Source organism: Oncorhynchus keta, chromosome 14, assembly GCF_023373465.1.
Source record: "Oncorhynchus keta strain PuntledgeMale-10-30-2019 chromosome 14, Oket_V2, whole genome shotgun sequence".
Classification (NCBI taxonomy): domain Eukaryota; kingdom Metazoa; phylum Chordata; class Actinopteri; order Salmoniformes; family Salmonidae; genus Oncorhynchus; species Oncorhynchus keta.
Window position 1 is genome coordinate 8,294,974 of NC_068434.1, and position 14,540 is coordinate 8,309,513.

Here is a 14,540-nt window from a genome sequence, read left to right on the forward strand (position 1 = left end):
TCTAGTCACCCCCTATGCCCTCCTCTAGTCACCCCCTATGCCCTAGTCCTCTAGTCACCCCACCATGCCCTAGTCCTGCAGTCACCCCCATGCCCTAGTCCTCTAGTCACCCCACCATGCCCTAGTCCTCTAGTCACCCCCATGCCCTAGTCCTCTAGTCACCCCCCATGCCCTAGTCCTCTAGTCACCCCCTATGCCCTAGTCCTCTAGTCACCCCCATGCCCCAGTCCTCTAGTCACCCCCCTATGCCCTAGTCCTCTAGTCACCCCCCTATGCCCTAGTCCTCTAGTCACCCCCCTATGCCCTAGTCCTCTAGTCACCCCCCATGCCCCAGTCCTCTAGTCAGGTAGGAGTGTTTGTGACACAACAACTCCACCGTTGGTACTGATCATCTGCTGCAGCCTGATTGGAGGACTGCTCCTCTACTCTCTCTCTACTTCAGGAAGATGTTTCCCCAGCCCTCATCCCAACCTCAGGGGAATCTCATTTCCACGACTCTTCTGCCAGGCGCTGGAGCTGATGATCCCTATGAAAATGTACCAGCTGACCCAGGCACCACAGTTATCAGAGAGAACCCCAGAGGAAGCTAGTAGCACCACCTGTCGGTCTGTCAGTGCAGCAAACCAGGAGCCATCCGCCCACCACACTGATCCAGGATCAGCCCTGTGCATATGGAGGCAGCAGTCAACCATAGTTACTGAAGAAGCCTAGATTGGCTCTATGACACTGGCCTCTATACATCTGAATGGAATGGTTTGTCAACCATTTTAGGCAGGGTCTGTTCTGATGGGGCGGCAGGGTAGCCTAGTGGTTAGAGCGTTGGACTAGTAACCGGAAGGTTGTGAGTTCAAACCCCCGAGTTGACAAGGTACAAATCTGTTGTTCTGCCCCTGAACAGGCAGTTAACCCACTGTTCCTAGGCCGTCATTGAAAATAAGAATTTGTTCTTAACTGACTTGCCAAGTTAAATAAAGATTTAAAAAAATGGGTGGGGTCAAATAGAACTAGAATTCCAGTCTGTTGTCAACTCATAGCGTAAGACTAATCTTTGAGTCTAAAACAGCTAATATTTATTTGTATTGTTTTATTTAAAGTTGATTTAACTTGGCAAGTCAGTTAAAGAACAAATTCTCATTTACAATGACGGCCTGACCCAGTCGATGCCGGGCCAATAGTGTGCGCCGACCTACGGGACAACCAATCACGGCCTGGATTCCAAACAGGGACTGTAGTGACGCCTCTTAGCACTGAGCCACTCGGGAGCTCATCCAGAGTCCTCTATTTAACTCGATGAGGCAACTACTGAGCAGCTCCACTGCACTGACCCCCCGTCAGATTCTCTAAGAAGAATCTTTGCAATATTATTAAATATGAGCTTGGTCCTGTTTTATGCTCTCTATCTTTCCGTCTTGTGACATTTTTTCCAGCCTTGACGACATCTCGTCTTTGCCCTGTTATACCAAGAGTACATGACTTCTATGTCATTACATGAGTGTGTTCTGTCCAGTAGTGTGTGGATGTGTGCAGTAGCCTATAGGTGTGAATTGCAACACTAGAGAATATTCCTTGGGACGTAGGCACAGAAACAAAATGTCTTTATTAATTGTGATTCATCGTCGAAAGAGCAACGAGCCCAAACGAAGGTGTTTCATGATATCATATGGAGTTGAGGCTCTATATTACAGACTAGAAAATATCCTCCCCGATGACCCACAATGAAAACTGCAGAGAACTAAAAATAAACAGACTAGAAAATTGTGTTCCAAATAACTTCTATCACCTGATCTTCCCTCATACAAATAACTTCTATCACCTGATCTTCCCTCATACAAATAAACAAACAAATAACTTCTATCACCTGATCTTCCCTCATACAAATAAACAATATCCTTTCCCGACATTCAAACATAAATTAAGTCTAAACACAATAAGAAAACACTCCCAAAAGCAAGTCAGGTGAGTTATGTTCCCAGGGGGAAAGGCCTTACAGTAGGTGGTGTCTAAATGTGATGTCATTGTTACAGGTAAAGGGTGAGCACAGCAGCTAGAGGTAAAGGGTGAGCACAGCAGCTACAGGAAGTGAAAAATCCAGACCATGTTTTTATTACCATCAGGATGTTGGTCGCTAAGGAGTAGACAGGCACAGTAGATTCACCTGGAAATGGCAGTGTTTCCCATAGATTCACCCCCCCCCCCTGCGGGCAGGTGCTAATACCTCTGATATCAGAGCAGAGCAACTGCCTTACCACATTCTCCCTCAAACTAACCAAAGCCAAATTCTTCAATCCCATTTTGCTCATCGTCAGACAACCTTCTCATCTCCCTGTCTGATCCCGGCACCAGAGACCGACTGCACAGAGCCGGACGCTCCTAACGTAACGTAAGCCTATATTCAGTAGTCAATAGTCACCAAAAGTTGTTCCCGGTTGGCTAACGGGTATACAAAAGAATGTCATAAAGTCATAGGCGCCATCTTGACCCAGGTAGCTGCATCAGTGTCATCCTGCAGTCTGACGCGGCTCCCTATTCTCTATTTTAGTGCACTATTTTTTTGTTGATCAGTCATGTGGGTATATATTATAGAATAGGGAAAAGGGTTCCGTTTCAGACGAAGCCGAGGCGCAATATTATGTGACGATGTCCGATGAGGTCATCGGCACTCATTGTGACGTCGTCAAGAGCTCGTCATGACGTCAGAGCTCATCGTGACGCAGCAGCTTGACAATGTCACCAGAGCTCTTCGTGATGGCGTCTCGTTAACTTGACGTCACCAGAGCTCTTCGTGATGGCGTCTCGTTAACTTGACGATGTCACCAGAGCTCTTCGTGATGGCGTCTCGTGAGCTTGATGATGTCATCAGAGCTCTTCGTGATGGCGTCTCGTTAGCTTGATGTTGTCGTCAGAGCTCTTCGTGATGGCGTCTCGTTAGCTTGATGATGTCACCAGAGCTCTTCGTGATGTCGTCTCGTTAGCTTGACGATGTCACCAGAACTCTTCGTGATGGCGTCTCGTTAGCTTGACAATGTCACCAGAGCTCTTCGTGATGGCGTCTCGTTAGCTTGATGATGTCACCAGAGCTCTTCGTGATGTCGTCTCGTTAGCTTGACGATGTCACCAGAACTCTTCGTGATGTCGTCTCGTTAGCTTGACGATGTCACCAGAACTCTTCGTGATGGCGTCTCGTTAGCTTGACAATGTCACCAGAGCTCTTCGTGATGGCGTCTCGTTAGCTTGACGATGTCATCAGAGCTCTTCGTGATGGCGTCTCGTTAGCTTGACGATGTCATCAGAGCTCTTCGTGATTGTGTCTCAGAGGTTCTTGGCTGGGGAGAATGAACACACCCTCCATAGCCTTCCAGTAGTTGTTCTGGTTGGCAGTACCCATGCCGTGCACCTCCCTCTGTCCCTGGATGGGGTTGCCGTACTGCTCACCCGTCACGCTCAGGAAGGCGTCGGTGCCGACGTGTTTGAAGCGCACCGCCTCGTCCCGCTCCCAGATGGAGCCGTCGCACTGCACCTTCCACACGTCCAGGTCATCCCCCTCGCCGTTCTCGCCGAACGCACTCACCTCCTGGAGAAAGAGAATGGGACGATGTCAGGTTGATAGACAGCATTGAAGGGAAGTGGTGTGTGTTTGTTACCTGGTTGTTGGACAGTGACTAGATAAAATTGTGTGTGTGTGTGTGTGTGTGTGTATTCCCACTGCCTCTATTACCTGGTTGTTGGACAGTGACTAGCTAAAATTGTGTGTGTGTGTGTGTGTGTGTTCCCCCTGCCTCTATTACCTGGTTGTTGGACAGTGACTAGCTAGAATTGTGTGTGTGTGTGTGTGTGTGTATTCCCCCTGCCTCTATTACCTGGTTGTTGGACAGTGACTAGCTAGAATTGTGTGTGTGTGTGTGTGTGTGTGTGTGTGTTCCCCCTGCCTCTATTACCTGGTTGTTGGACAGTGACTAGCTAGAATTGTGTGTGTGTGTGTGTGTGTGTGTGTGTGTGTGTGTGTGTGTCTATCCCCACTGCCTCTCTCACCTGGTTGTTGGACAGCGGCGAGCTGAAGTGGTGTGTGTGGAGGTTGCGTCCCGTGGTCATGTGCGTGATGCGGACGGCCTGACCACACTGGATGGGCACGCCGCGTTGGCAGGTCCCGTCGGGCTTCCCCCGAATCCTCCAGTAACTGTTGGCATCATCTGCACTCTCCACGCCCGTCACAGACTGCTGCCCACTGCCTAGTTTATAAAAGGAGTCAACAGATTTACCTCAAACCGCCATCTTGTCTTCATTCTTCTATTTCCGAGTCCTGAGTGTCAGTGAACGACAAAGACATATACAGTCTGGTATGAAACGTTTAGAGCACAAAAGGTTAAGCGACCAAAAACTTCACAGCATTTTGGGGTTTGACGTGCAAGATGGCACCGACTGACACAGGGTCATCCCGTTTCAGGTTCCCAGTCACATTGTGCAGTATTCTTCTTCTTCTTGTGGTGGTGGTGTTGTTTATAACATCATTTCTCTCATAAAGTTTCTAGTATTATCACCTTCAGCAGAAAATTATTTTGAATATTAGATCGGCAGTCAAATTCAAAACAGAAATTTGAAAAACTCAATTTATACACTGGATTCTTGACATAGCTCACTAACAGATCTACTAACAGATCTACTGACAGATCTACTGACAGATCTACTGACAGATCTACTGACAGATCTACTAACAGATCTACTGACAGATCTACTGACAGATCTACTGACAGATCTACTGACAGATCTACTGACAGATCTACTGACAGATCTACTAACAGATCTACTAACAGATCTACTGACAGATCTACTAACAGATCTACTAACAGATCTACTGACAGATCTACTGACAGATCTACTAACAGATCTACTAACAGATCTACTAACAGATCTACTAACAGATCTACTAACAGATCTACTAACAGATCTACTAACAGATCTACTAACAGATCTACTAACAGATCTACTAACAGATCTACTGCTGTGCATACCGTTTTCAGTAGGCTATATCTAGTGTCAATTCATCTGGTGTATGGATATGTACCGACAGCACTGTAACAGTAATCCAAAAGCTATTTGGGCTGTTAATTGGATCAGTTACAACATTTCTTGATTTCTTGTTGTTTTTTGTGATTATTTGTGTACTTGTTTTGACGTTAAACTGCACCGTTTGGAGCTAGTGACGTCAGCATTTCATTGCACCCAATATAAGATCAGCGAAACTGTGTACTTAACTTTGATTTGATTGATGGTATATTACTTAAAACGTCAGTTCCGGGATGACTGGTTACTACTGTGAGTGTTACAGCTAAAACCCCTCTTCCTGTGGGTTCTGTTGTTGCGCATTAGGTTACAGTGCGCCTGCAGTCGGTGCTACTGATATGTATCGCTGGGAATGGCAAGTTTTGCATCCAGCACAGTCTACATTACAATAGGCCGGCCTACTTCACGTCTAAATCAGTGGGTAAAAAGTGGATGCAAATGTATCCAATAGACCGCACTAGAATGTAACCACCTGCTTTCCCCATGGTTACAAATGTTTTTCACTTGTTTGTTGGAACAAAAATGTTCCACTCAACGATTGATACATCATTGTTACGAGCTTGATTCTGGACCAGAGTCTAGTACACTGTCATATAGGCAAACCAATTCGCTTTTTATTATGACCATTTAAAGCCGTGGTACTTTTCGGTTTAACGCAACGTCGTTCCTCCAGACATGCAGCTATGAAATGGAGACCAACCGGTTTATGATTGTCAGTAGGGTATTTGTTACGCTATACGGTGCCTTGACTCAACGAAATCACTAAGATTGACCTTTACCGTGCTTTTAAGACAAATAGAAACGCGGAGGGGGGGAGAAGTCAAACGCGGAAGTCAAATCATGACTTCAGTGAACTTAAGGTCGGAGCTCTAGAAAGAGGCCCGAGTTCCACCCTTGGAATTCGGAATTGGCCCACTGTTCAAAACGATATTTCCAAATCGGAGCTCGTTTTCTATGTTGTCTTGAAACCTTTGAAGTGGGAAGTCGGATATTTCCAAGTTCCCAGTAGTTTTTAAACGCAACATGACTATTCCGTCAATAACTGCTGACCGTGGAGTTCTCTACTGATAATGATGACTTACCTGAGCCGTATTTTACATCATGAGAGTGCAGCCGAACGTTGTGTCTCGTGTTCAGCAATTTCACAAGCGAACCGCAGGTGACGTAGTTAAACTCTGACTCCCGACCCTCGCATTTGGACCACAAAATAACGACCAAAATTGATTTGATTAAGACGCGGAAAGTGTAAATTAATCCCATTGTTCTGCCTCTATGGACATAATCGAGAGCGAGAGCATGTAAAACTCAAGGACAGGGCACTTTCAAAAATTAGTGCTTATGTAAACCAATCAGAGCTTGACAAGTACCTGATCACGGAAGTAAAAGATAACACATGCTGATCTGTTATTGGTTGAAGCACATGTGAGGTCGTGTTAATTCGGAAGCGGAAATTAAATTATGGCCAGAAAGTCGTCGTCACTATTTACCACAGTAACAAATTAATAAAACCCGCCGATTTCTACTATTTATCTTCTTAAAATGAGATTTTAGACCTAACGCTAATCCCACTGCCAACCGTATTCCTACCTTATATTTTTTACAATATATACCACAATATTCCACTGTGGTAACTAGTGGAAACAGAACTACTGCTTGATACAAGATGTATACATTGTTGCAACAAAATATTCCCTTATATGGTCTTTGATATGTCTTTGTGTTGATCGTAATCAAAATGGAGTGTTATTGTGTGGCCAACCATGTCATTCAAGGATTTAGGCTAAGGAACAATTTAGTAGGCTGGGTTGTCTTCTCTTCTCTTTCCTCCATCTGCACTATGGTTGGACAGGGTATTCTGGGAGAGGTCTATCTCCCTCCTGGTCTGTCTGTTGAGGTTAGACAGGGTGTTCTGGGAGATGTCTATCTCCCTCCTGGTCTGTCTGTTGAGGTTGGACAGGGTGTTCTGGGAGAGGTCTATCCTCCCTCCTGGTCTGTCTGTTGAGGTTAGACAGGATGTTCTGGGAGAGGTCTATCTCCCTCCTGGTCTGTCTGTTGAGGTTAGACAGGGTGTTCTGGGAGAGGTCTATCTCCCTCCTGGTCTGTCTGTTGAGGTTAGACAGGGTGTTCTGGGAGAGGTCTATCTCCCTCCTTGTCTGTCTGTTGAGGTTAGATAGGGCATCCTGCAGGATCCCTCTCAGAGACCACGGAAGCTGCTGCTCACTGGAGGAAAACAGCCAGTGTATCTGTGATGAGGGGTCTGGCCAAGCTTCTGTGAAAATAGGAAGAGGAATCCACGATCTAATAGGAAGCCTAACTACAATCTGGTTTAAATCAGGAGTCATCAAAGCTCCTGCTGGTGAGCTACTGTGTTTGCAGGCTTTTGCTCCTGCCTTGCATAAACACACATATTGCATGTAACAAACAGTTACATGACCTACAGCACGGTCATGTAAGGTAATGTTTCCCTACATTTTCGGACTGCTAAAACAACTATTTATTTAGAACCACAGGGAGTTAACGAAAGTCTCAAAGAAAACAGGAGCTGCCTCCACTATTCCAGCACATTTTCAACTTCAACATTTCAACATCATTAAATCGCCTACAGTTGTGCTTAGTCTGATACAGTGACAACTAAAAGATACCAAAAACTACTCAGTCCAATCAACGTAAGCTAAATATGATGTGGCTGTCCATGGTACTGATTTGTGTGTGTGTGTGTATGTGTGTGTGTGTGTGTGTGTGTGTGTGTGTGTGTGTGTGTGTGTGTGTGTGTGTGTGTGTGTGTGTGTGTGTGTGTGTGTGTGTGGGTGCGTGTGTGTGTGTGTGTGCAAGTAGAAAAAACATGATGACTCACCCTACTTGTAGAGAAAGGCTAGTGCCATCCTCTTCTCTTACATGTTGCCTAAACGGTCTATGACTCTGTCATACAGTACACTTTTAGGTTTTGTTGTCCTAGGCTACCTGGCTAGAATGCTTGCTCTCTATCCTAACGTTCGTGTCCATCGATACGCCAGCCCAGCTAGTTAACATTAGCATACTACATCTAGCTAGCTAGCTACATATAGAATTCATGGTTGTATCAGAATCGCCGTCATAATCATTGGCCAGTACGGAGAATTAAGTAAAACCACATGTCCAAATCCCGATCTACATCCATAGCCGGTTTTAGCCGATTTTAGCCATGGATGGACCTGCCAATAATGAAGTTTGGCTTGTGATGTGATTGGTCTGAAGCAAAATCCAAACCGGTGCACCAAGACCTTTCAGTTTAGTTCAATGCTGATTGGCTATTATTTTAATACTTCATTTATCAAGGGAGGCCAAATGCTCGCTGGCTTCCCTTAGCATTTAATGCTCAGTGCGGCAACAATGTCATACTCTTTCTGACCAGACAGCATCAGATACTCTACACATAGTTTTTTTTTAAATTAATTATTTTACTAGGCAAGTCAGTTAAGAACAAATTCTTATTTTCAATGACGGCCTAGGAACAGTGGGTTAACTGCCTGTTCAGTGGCAGAACGACAGCTCGGGGATTTGAACATGCACCCTTTCGGTTACTAGTCCAACGCTCTAACCACTAGGCTACCCTGCCGCCAGGGGGGCTGTTTCATTCGACCGGATGCTTTAAATCAGCGAGAGAAATTAATCCTCTTGGAAATTGAAGGACATTTCTGAAACGCAGTGAGATGAAAGATAAATAATTTTGTATGTTTTTTTTTTTAAATCTTTTTTTTCTTGGTCAATTTTTTTGGGGGAAGCCTAGCTTCCCTTGACAACCATGACTACAGACACACGCACGCACACACACACACACACACACACACACACACACACACACACACACACACACACACACACACACACACACACACACACACACACACACACACACACACACACACACACACACACACACACACACACACACCCCGTTTATGTATACTGCCTTTGCATCAGCATGGGTATCAAAGCAAATCAGATTTGAACACTCACGTTGCTCTATATTCAGAGTGGATGACGACTGCTCCTGTGGAATCTCCCCCTGTGTTTCCTGTGCTCTGATTGGTGGAGGGCTCCAGATCCGTGGAGGAGAGCCCGGCGAGTGATTGATTGGCAGTCCACCTGGCCATGCTGCTGCTCCAGTTTCAACTGTTCTGCCTTACTATTATTCGACCATGCTGGTCATTTATGAACATTTGAACATCTTGGCCATGTTCTGTTATAATATCCACCCGGCACAGCCAGAAGAGGACGGGCCACCCCACATATGCTCTCTCTAATTCTCTCTTTCTTTCTTTCTCTCTCTCGGAGGACCTGAGCCCTAGGACCGTGCCCCAGGACTACCTGACATGATGACTCCTTGCTGTCCCCGGTCCACTTGACTGTGCTGCTGCTCCAGTTTCAACTGTTCTGCCTTGTTATTATTCGACCATGCTGGTCATTTATGAACATTTGAACATCTTGGCCATGTTCTGTTATAATCTCCACCCGGCACAGCCAGAAGAGGACTGGCCACCCCACATAGCCTGGTTCCTCTCTAGGTTTCTTCCTAGGTTTTGGCCTTTCTAGGGAGTTTTTCCTAGCCACCGTGCTTCTACACCTGCATTGCTTGCTGTTTGGGGTTTTAGGCTGGGTTTCTGTACAGCACTTTGAGATATCAGCTGATGTACGAAGGGCTATATAAATAAATTTGATTTGATTTGATTTGAACATGCCGAAGTCCCAGCCGTTACATTCAAACAAGATACATTGCACGTCAAACCTCAAGGAGGGCAGGTTTAAGGGACCCCCATCTGCTTTTCTGGCCTGAAGATGTTTCAGGCGGGACTTCTTTGATATGGTCCCCTCTCTAGCTTGTAGGGTCCCTCTTTTCTCAAGGAAAAGCTTTGAGCTCCTCTTTCAAGGTACAGCGCCATAGGTGTCGCAGAGATCATCGATGGGCGACTGGGCTCGGGCAGAGGAGCCCGAGGTTCTGCTAAACGGAACCATGTCCTCGTCGGACTCCATCCATTTCTGGTTCGCGTCCAACAGTTTTAGATTTCTGAAGAGGACGCATTCAGATTTGGTCAAGTCAGATTTGAGAAAGTTGAGTCCACTGTTTGCATCGAAGTCTGAGTTTCCTGCTTCCTCAATTCTCTTCAGAATAGATGTGCAGAATCCAGGCGTTATAACGGCCTGTAACAAGCCTACTGTTCTTTAAATGAAGACTACGTAGGCCTCGTAAGTTTTTTTGTAAACAAAATATGTAAGGCCTACTATTGCAAACTCTGAACTCTGTCAAACCCACTAGCCTACTTGACCAATCACATGCGTCAGTGATTACACAAATGGATAATGGAACAATATAATTAAATAATTATTATGTGGGCTAATTGTGCATCAGGCCATTAGGCTGCTATGTCATTGAGATTGAACAAAGTCGTTGTTTGCCAGAGACCCAGTCGTTCAGTCTTTTAAATCTCCCCTCGCTGTTGAAAACAAAATGTTAGACAAAAAGAAATGTGAGATAAAGTCTAGATTATTTTTATAGTGGAGATCAAGTGTATAAAGTGCCTGCCTGGGCTGATGAGACAGTGGATTGCGCAGTCAGATGGAACAATAGAGTAAATAGAAATTTCATGGTCATAGAGTTAGCAGGCGGTCACTTCTGGAACAGACGCCGACTGGAAGGAGGTTTTAACCAATCAGCATTCACGATTAGACACACCCGTTGTGTATAGAACAGATTATGTCATAGACTCCTGTGTCAACTTTAAACAGTCATTGGCCAGCTGGGGCAATGTGACATTGGGAAAGGCAACACTGTGTAACCAGTGGTATTCATAATGGAAGAAAGGTTTCACAAGAGCCTGGCGCAGTAAGGGGATAGGTCTTACTACCATTTATGAATGTTTTATGTTATCTGTCTGTGTTTGATGAGTAGGCCCTTGACTATGAAAAGGCTAAAAGTATTTTTTTAGACCACCGAATTGCCTTGATAGAATAGGGCAAATGATTTACACATAGTTATTTACTCCAATAGCTATGCAACACGTGCCGAATATTTCATTCTTCTGCTCAAACTAAATGAAAACCATATGTAGGCTTTAACTCAGGAAGCTGCTGATTGGAGGACGGCTCATAACAATGTCTGGAACGGAGCAAATGGAACGGCATCAAACACATGGAAACCATGGAAACCATATGTAGGCTTTAACTCAGGAGGCTGCTGATTGGAGGACGGCTCATAACAATGTCTGGAACGGAGCAAATGGAACGGCATCAAACACATGGAAACCATGGAAACCATATGTAGGCTTTAACTCAGGAGGCTGCTGATTGGAGGACGGCTCAACAATGTCTGGAACGGCATCAAACACATGGAAACCATGGAAACCATATGTAGGCTTTAACTCAGGAGGCTGCTGATTGGAGGACGGCTCATAACAATGTCTGGAACGGAGCAAATGGAACGGCATCAAACACATGGAAACCATGGAAACCATATGTAGGCTTTAACTCAGGAGGCTGCTGATTGGAGGACGGCTCAACAATGTCTGGAACGGCATCAAAGACATGGAAACCATGGAAACCATATGTAGGCTTTAACTCAGGAGGCTGCTGATTGGAGGACGGCTCATAACAATGTCTGGAACGGCATCAAACACATGGAAACCATGGAAACCATATGTTTGATGCAGTTTATACCATTCCACTGATTCTGCTCCAGCCACTACCACAAGCCCATCCTCCCCAATGTGGTAGGTAGGCTACAGAGAGAAATACACCGATCTAAAATACAGTGGGTGTGTAGTGTGTAGATTGATGACAAAAACAACAAACAATTTAATACCGTTTTCGCACAAGGCTGTCCCGTAACAAAACGTGGAAAAAGTGAAGGGGTCTGAATACTTTCCGAATACACTGTATGGACGCAACATGTAAACTTCATGAGCTGAAATAAAACAGAAATGTTCCATACACACAAAAAGCTTATTTCTCTCAAACGTTGTGCACATATGTATTTAAATCCCTGTAAGTGAGTATTTCTCCTTTTTCCAAGATAATCCATCCACCTGACAAGAGCGGCATATCAAGAAGCTGATTAAACTGCATGGTCCTTACATAGGTGCACCTTGTGCTGGGACCAATAAATAAAAGGCCCCTCTAAAATGTGCAGTTTTGTCACACAACACAATGCTCACAGATGGCTCAAGTTTTGAGTGAGTGTCCAATTGGCATGCTGACTGCAGGAATGTCCAGCAGAGCTGTTGCCAGAGAATGTAGTTTAAATGTCTCTGCCATAAGCCGCCTCCAACATAGTTTTAGAGAATTTGGCAGTACGTCCAACCGGCCTCATAACCGCAGACCACGTGTATGGCTTAATGTGGGCGAGCGGTTTGCTGACGTTAAACGTTGTGAACAGAGTGCCCCATGGTGGCGGTGGGGTTATGGTATGGACAGGTATAAGCTACCAGACAACAAACACAATTGCATTTTATAGATGGCAATTTGAATGCACAGAGATACCCTGACGAGATCCTGAGGCCCATTGCAGTGGCTTTCATCCGCCGCCATCACCTCATGTTTCAGCATTATAATACACGGCCCCATGTCACAAGGATCTGTACACAATTCCTGGAAGCAGGATTTTTTTTTCTATATATTTTGTCATGTTTAGCTATAATAATAATAATAATATATGCCATTTAGCAGACGCTTTTATCCAAAGCGACTTACAAAGCGACTTACAGTTATGTGTGCATACATTCTACGTATGGGTGGTCCCGGGAATCGAACCCACTACCCTGGCGTTACAAGCGCCATGCTCTACCAACTGAGCTACAGAAGGACCACATAATATAATGTACAAGTAGACATGAATGTGTCTGTAATATAATAGAGGTGTCATAAACAAATATAGACATTTATAAATGCATTTATAAATATACAGCTTCCAAAATATTTTTTTTTTTTACAATGGAGGTGTACCCAGATGGCTGCGCTGGCTTCAAAACAGCGGCCCCTGTAAATCATCTAGGGATCATACACGTCATCGCTTCTATACACACACGTCACATTAAATACCATTTCAATCCACTAGAGGGTGCGTTAATCCGACAAAGTAGGTTACGGATTTCATTGCCGTTTTGAGTCAGTCGGAAGAGCTTGGTATTTGTTCTCGTTTTGACTCTCCGGCTTCGGACATAAATGGACAAACACGTGTCTTGAAAATGGGTAAGACGCGTCTTTTCACTCTTTAGAAGCCTACATGACATACAGTCTATGGATCAATTCGATTTGATTCCATTATCTATTATTGTATGTTATGTATGCTACTGAAAGAGAGGCAGATTGCAGTTATAACCTCCTCGCATATTCTAAATAGATGATGCTTGTTCGCATTAGTCTCCCTTTCGTTGAAACAAGTGTAAATTGTAGGCCTATTTCTTAAACGTCCATACATTTCTAGGTATACTATGGCGATTGCCTCTTTAAGATTAGGCAATAAAAGTGACCATTGTGACTGTGTTTTCCACTAATGAGTTGAGTTGCCTTCCTGTGTGTTGGGTTGACAACTAGCTGGCTCCTGCTAGCTGGAAACAGTTTATAGAGGCAATCGGCTATCACAAGGACAGGCTTTTATGGATCTATACAAAGATCGATCAAAAGAGGGCAAGCAACATGTTTTTTTTTTCTAATCCGGGTTTACAAATGATCTGATTCGCTGACTCAAATCATAGAGGAGGAATTTGACAGTTCTTATTCGGCATAGAATATAAACTTTGATCGGGTTTCCACTTCGAACAGGGAACATTAGTTTGTGTTCTCGTGCCTGACATTGTCTTGTTTACCACGTTCACGAGACGATCACGTTAAATAAATATCTAGAGTCCACCGCTGATGTGTCACAAGCTGGTGAATTGAACATCCTTAACATTGTTGCAGCTCAGTGCTGGGCGCAACGTGGAAACAAAGTCCCGCTAGGCACAGACGTTAATTCAACGCATATTCCACGTTGGTTCAACGCAATTTCGTTGAAATTACGTGTAAACAACGTTGATTCAACCAGTGTATCTCCTGTGCTGTGTCACTTTTTCCATCAGCGTCCAGCGATAATGCCTCAACCCAAAGTCAAGCTGGTGGTGACAGGAGATGATTTTGGGTACTGTCCAAAAAGGAACCAGGGGATAGTGGATTGTTTCCAAGCCGGGGGCATTTCTAATGTGTCCCTTCTGGTTAACGCCTCCTCGGCGAAAGAAGCGACAGAGCTGGCCAAAAGGTAAGTAAGCTTCATATAGTAAAGTATAATGTTTACGTCCATAGCTAATACGATGTTTAATAGCCTACTGAAAACGTACAAGATGCCCTTAAAACACAACACTTCCATGCAGCTATGACTTTTTCATAGCAGGTTAGGAGAATTTATGCTGCAGGTTGGGATAATTCACCTAGCAATTTATGAGAATTATGTTAAGGTTAGGAAAAGGGTTCGGGTT

At 44.6% G+C, this 14,540-nt stretch overlaps 2 protein-coding genes across 2 annotated transcripts in view; one reads left to right on the forward strand and one right to left on the reverse strand.

Moving 5' to 3' along the window:
• Nucleotides 1–1,578: 1,578 nt before the first annotated feature.
• On the reverse strand, nucleotides 1,579–6,400 carry sdf2l1 (stromal cell-derived factor 2-like 1). Its single transcript, XM_052460958.1, has 4 exons — nucleotides 6,141–6,400; nucleotides 4,030–4,226; nucleotides 1,859–3,571; nucleotides 1,579–1,780 (listed from the first exon to the last, which is right to left on the reverse strand). The coding sequence occupies exons 1-3, from the start codon at nucleotides 6,316–6,318 to the stop codon at nucleotides 3,287–3,289; spliced, it is 660 nt and encodes a 219-aa protein (XP_052316918.1). The 5' UTR covers nucleotides 6,319–6,400; the 3' UTR covers nucleotides 1,579–1,780; nucleotides 1,859–3,286.
• Nucleotides 6,401–13,145: 6,745 nt separating this feature from the next.
• The window catches only part of ydjc (YdjC chitooligosaccharide deacetylase homolog), an 18,643-nt gene continuing 17,248 nt past the window's right edge, over nucleotides 13,146–14,540 (forward strand). The window contains exons 1-2 of the mRNA XM_052460959.1: nucleotides 13,146–13,278; nucleotides 14,148–14,323. Coding sequence (XP_052316919.1) covers nucleotides 14,160–14,323 — 164 coding nt within the window. The 5' untranslated portion in view covers nucleotides 13,146–13,278; nucleotides 14,148–14,159. The remainder of the gene's footprint in view (nucleotides 13,279–14,147; nucleotides 14,324–14,540) is intronic.

Bases quoted from the DNA above. Each gene is read 5' to 3' on its own strand.
- sdf2l1 (XM_052460958.1), bottom strand. From the start codon at position 6,318: ATGGGATTAATTTACACTTTCCGCGTCTTAATCAAATCAATTTTGGTC. The intron at 4,227-6,140 runs GTAAGTCATCAT...TTTATAAACTAG, and splicing joins TGATGTAAAATACGGCTCAG to GCAGTGGGCAGCAGTCTGTG. The intron at 3,572-4,029 runs GTGAGAGAGGCA...CTCTTTCTCCAG, and splicing joins CGCCGCTGTCCAACAACCAG to GAGGTGAGTGCGTTCGGCGA.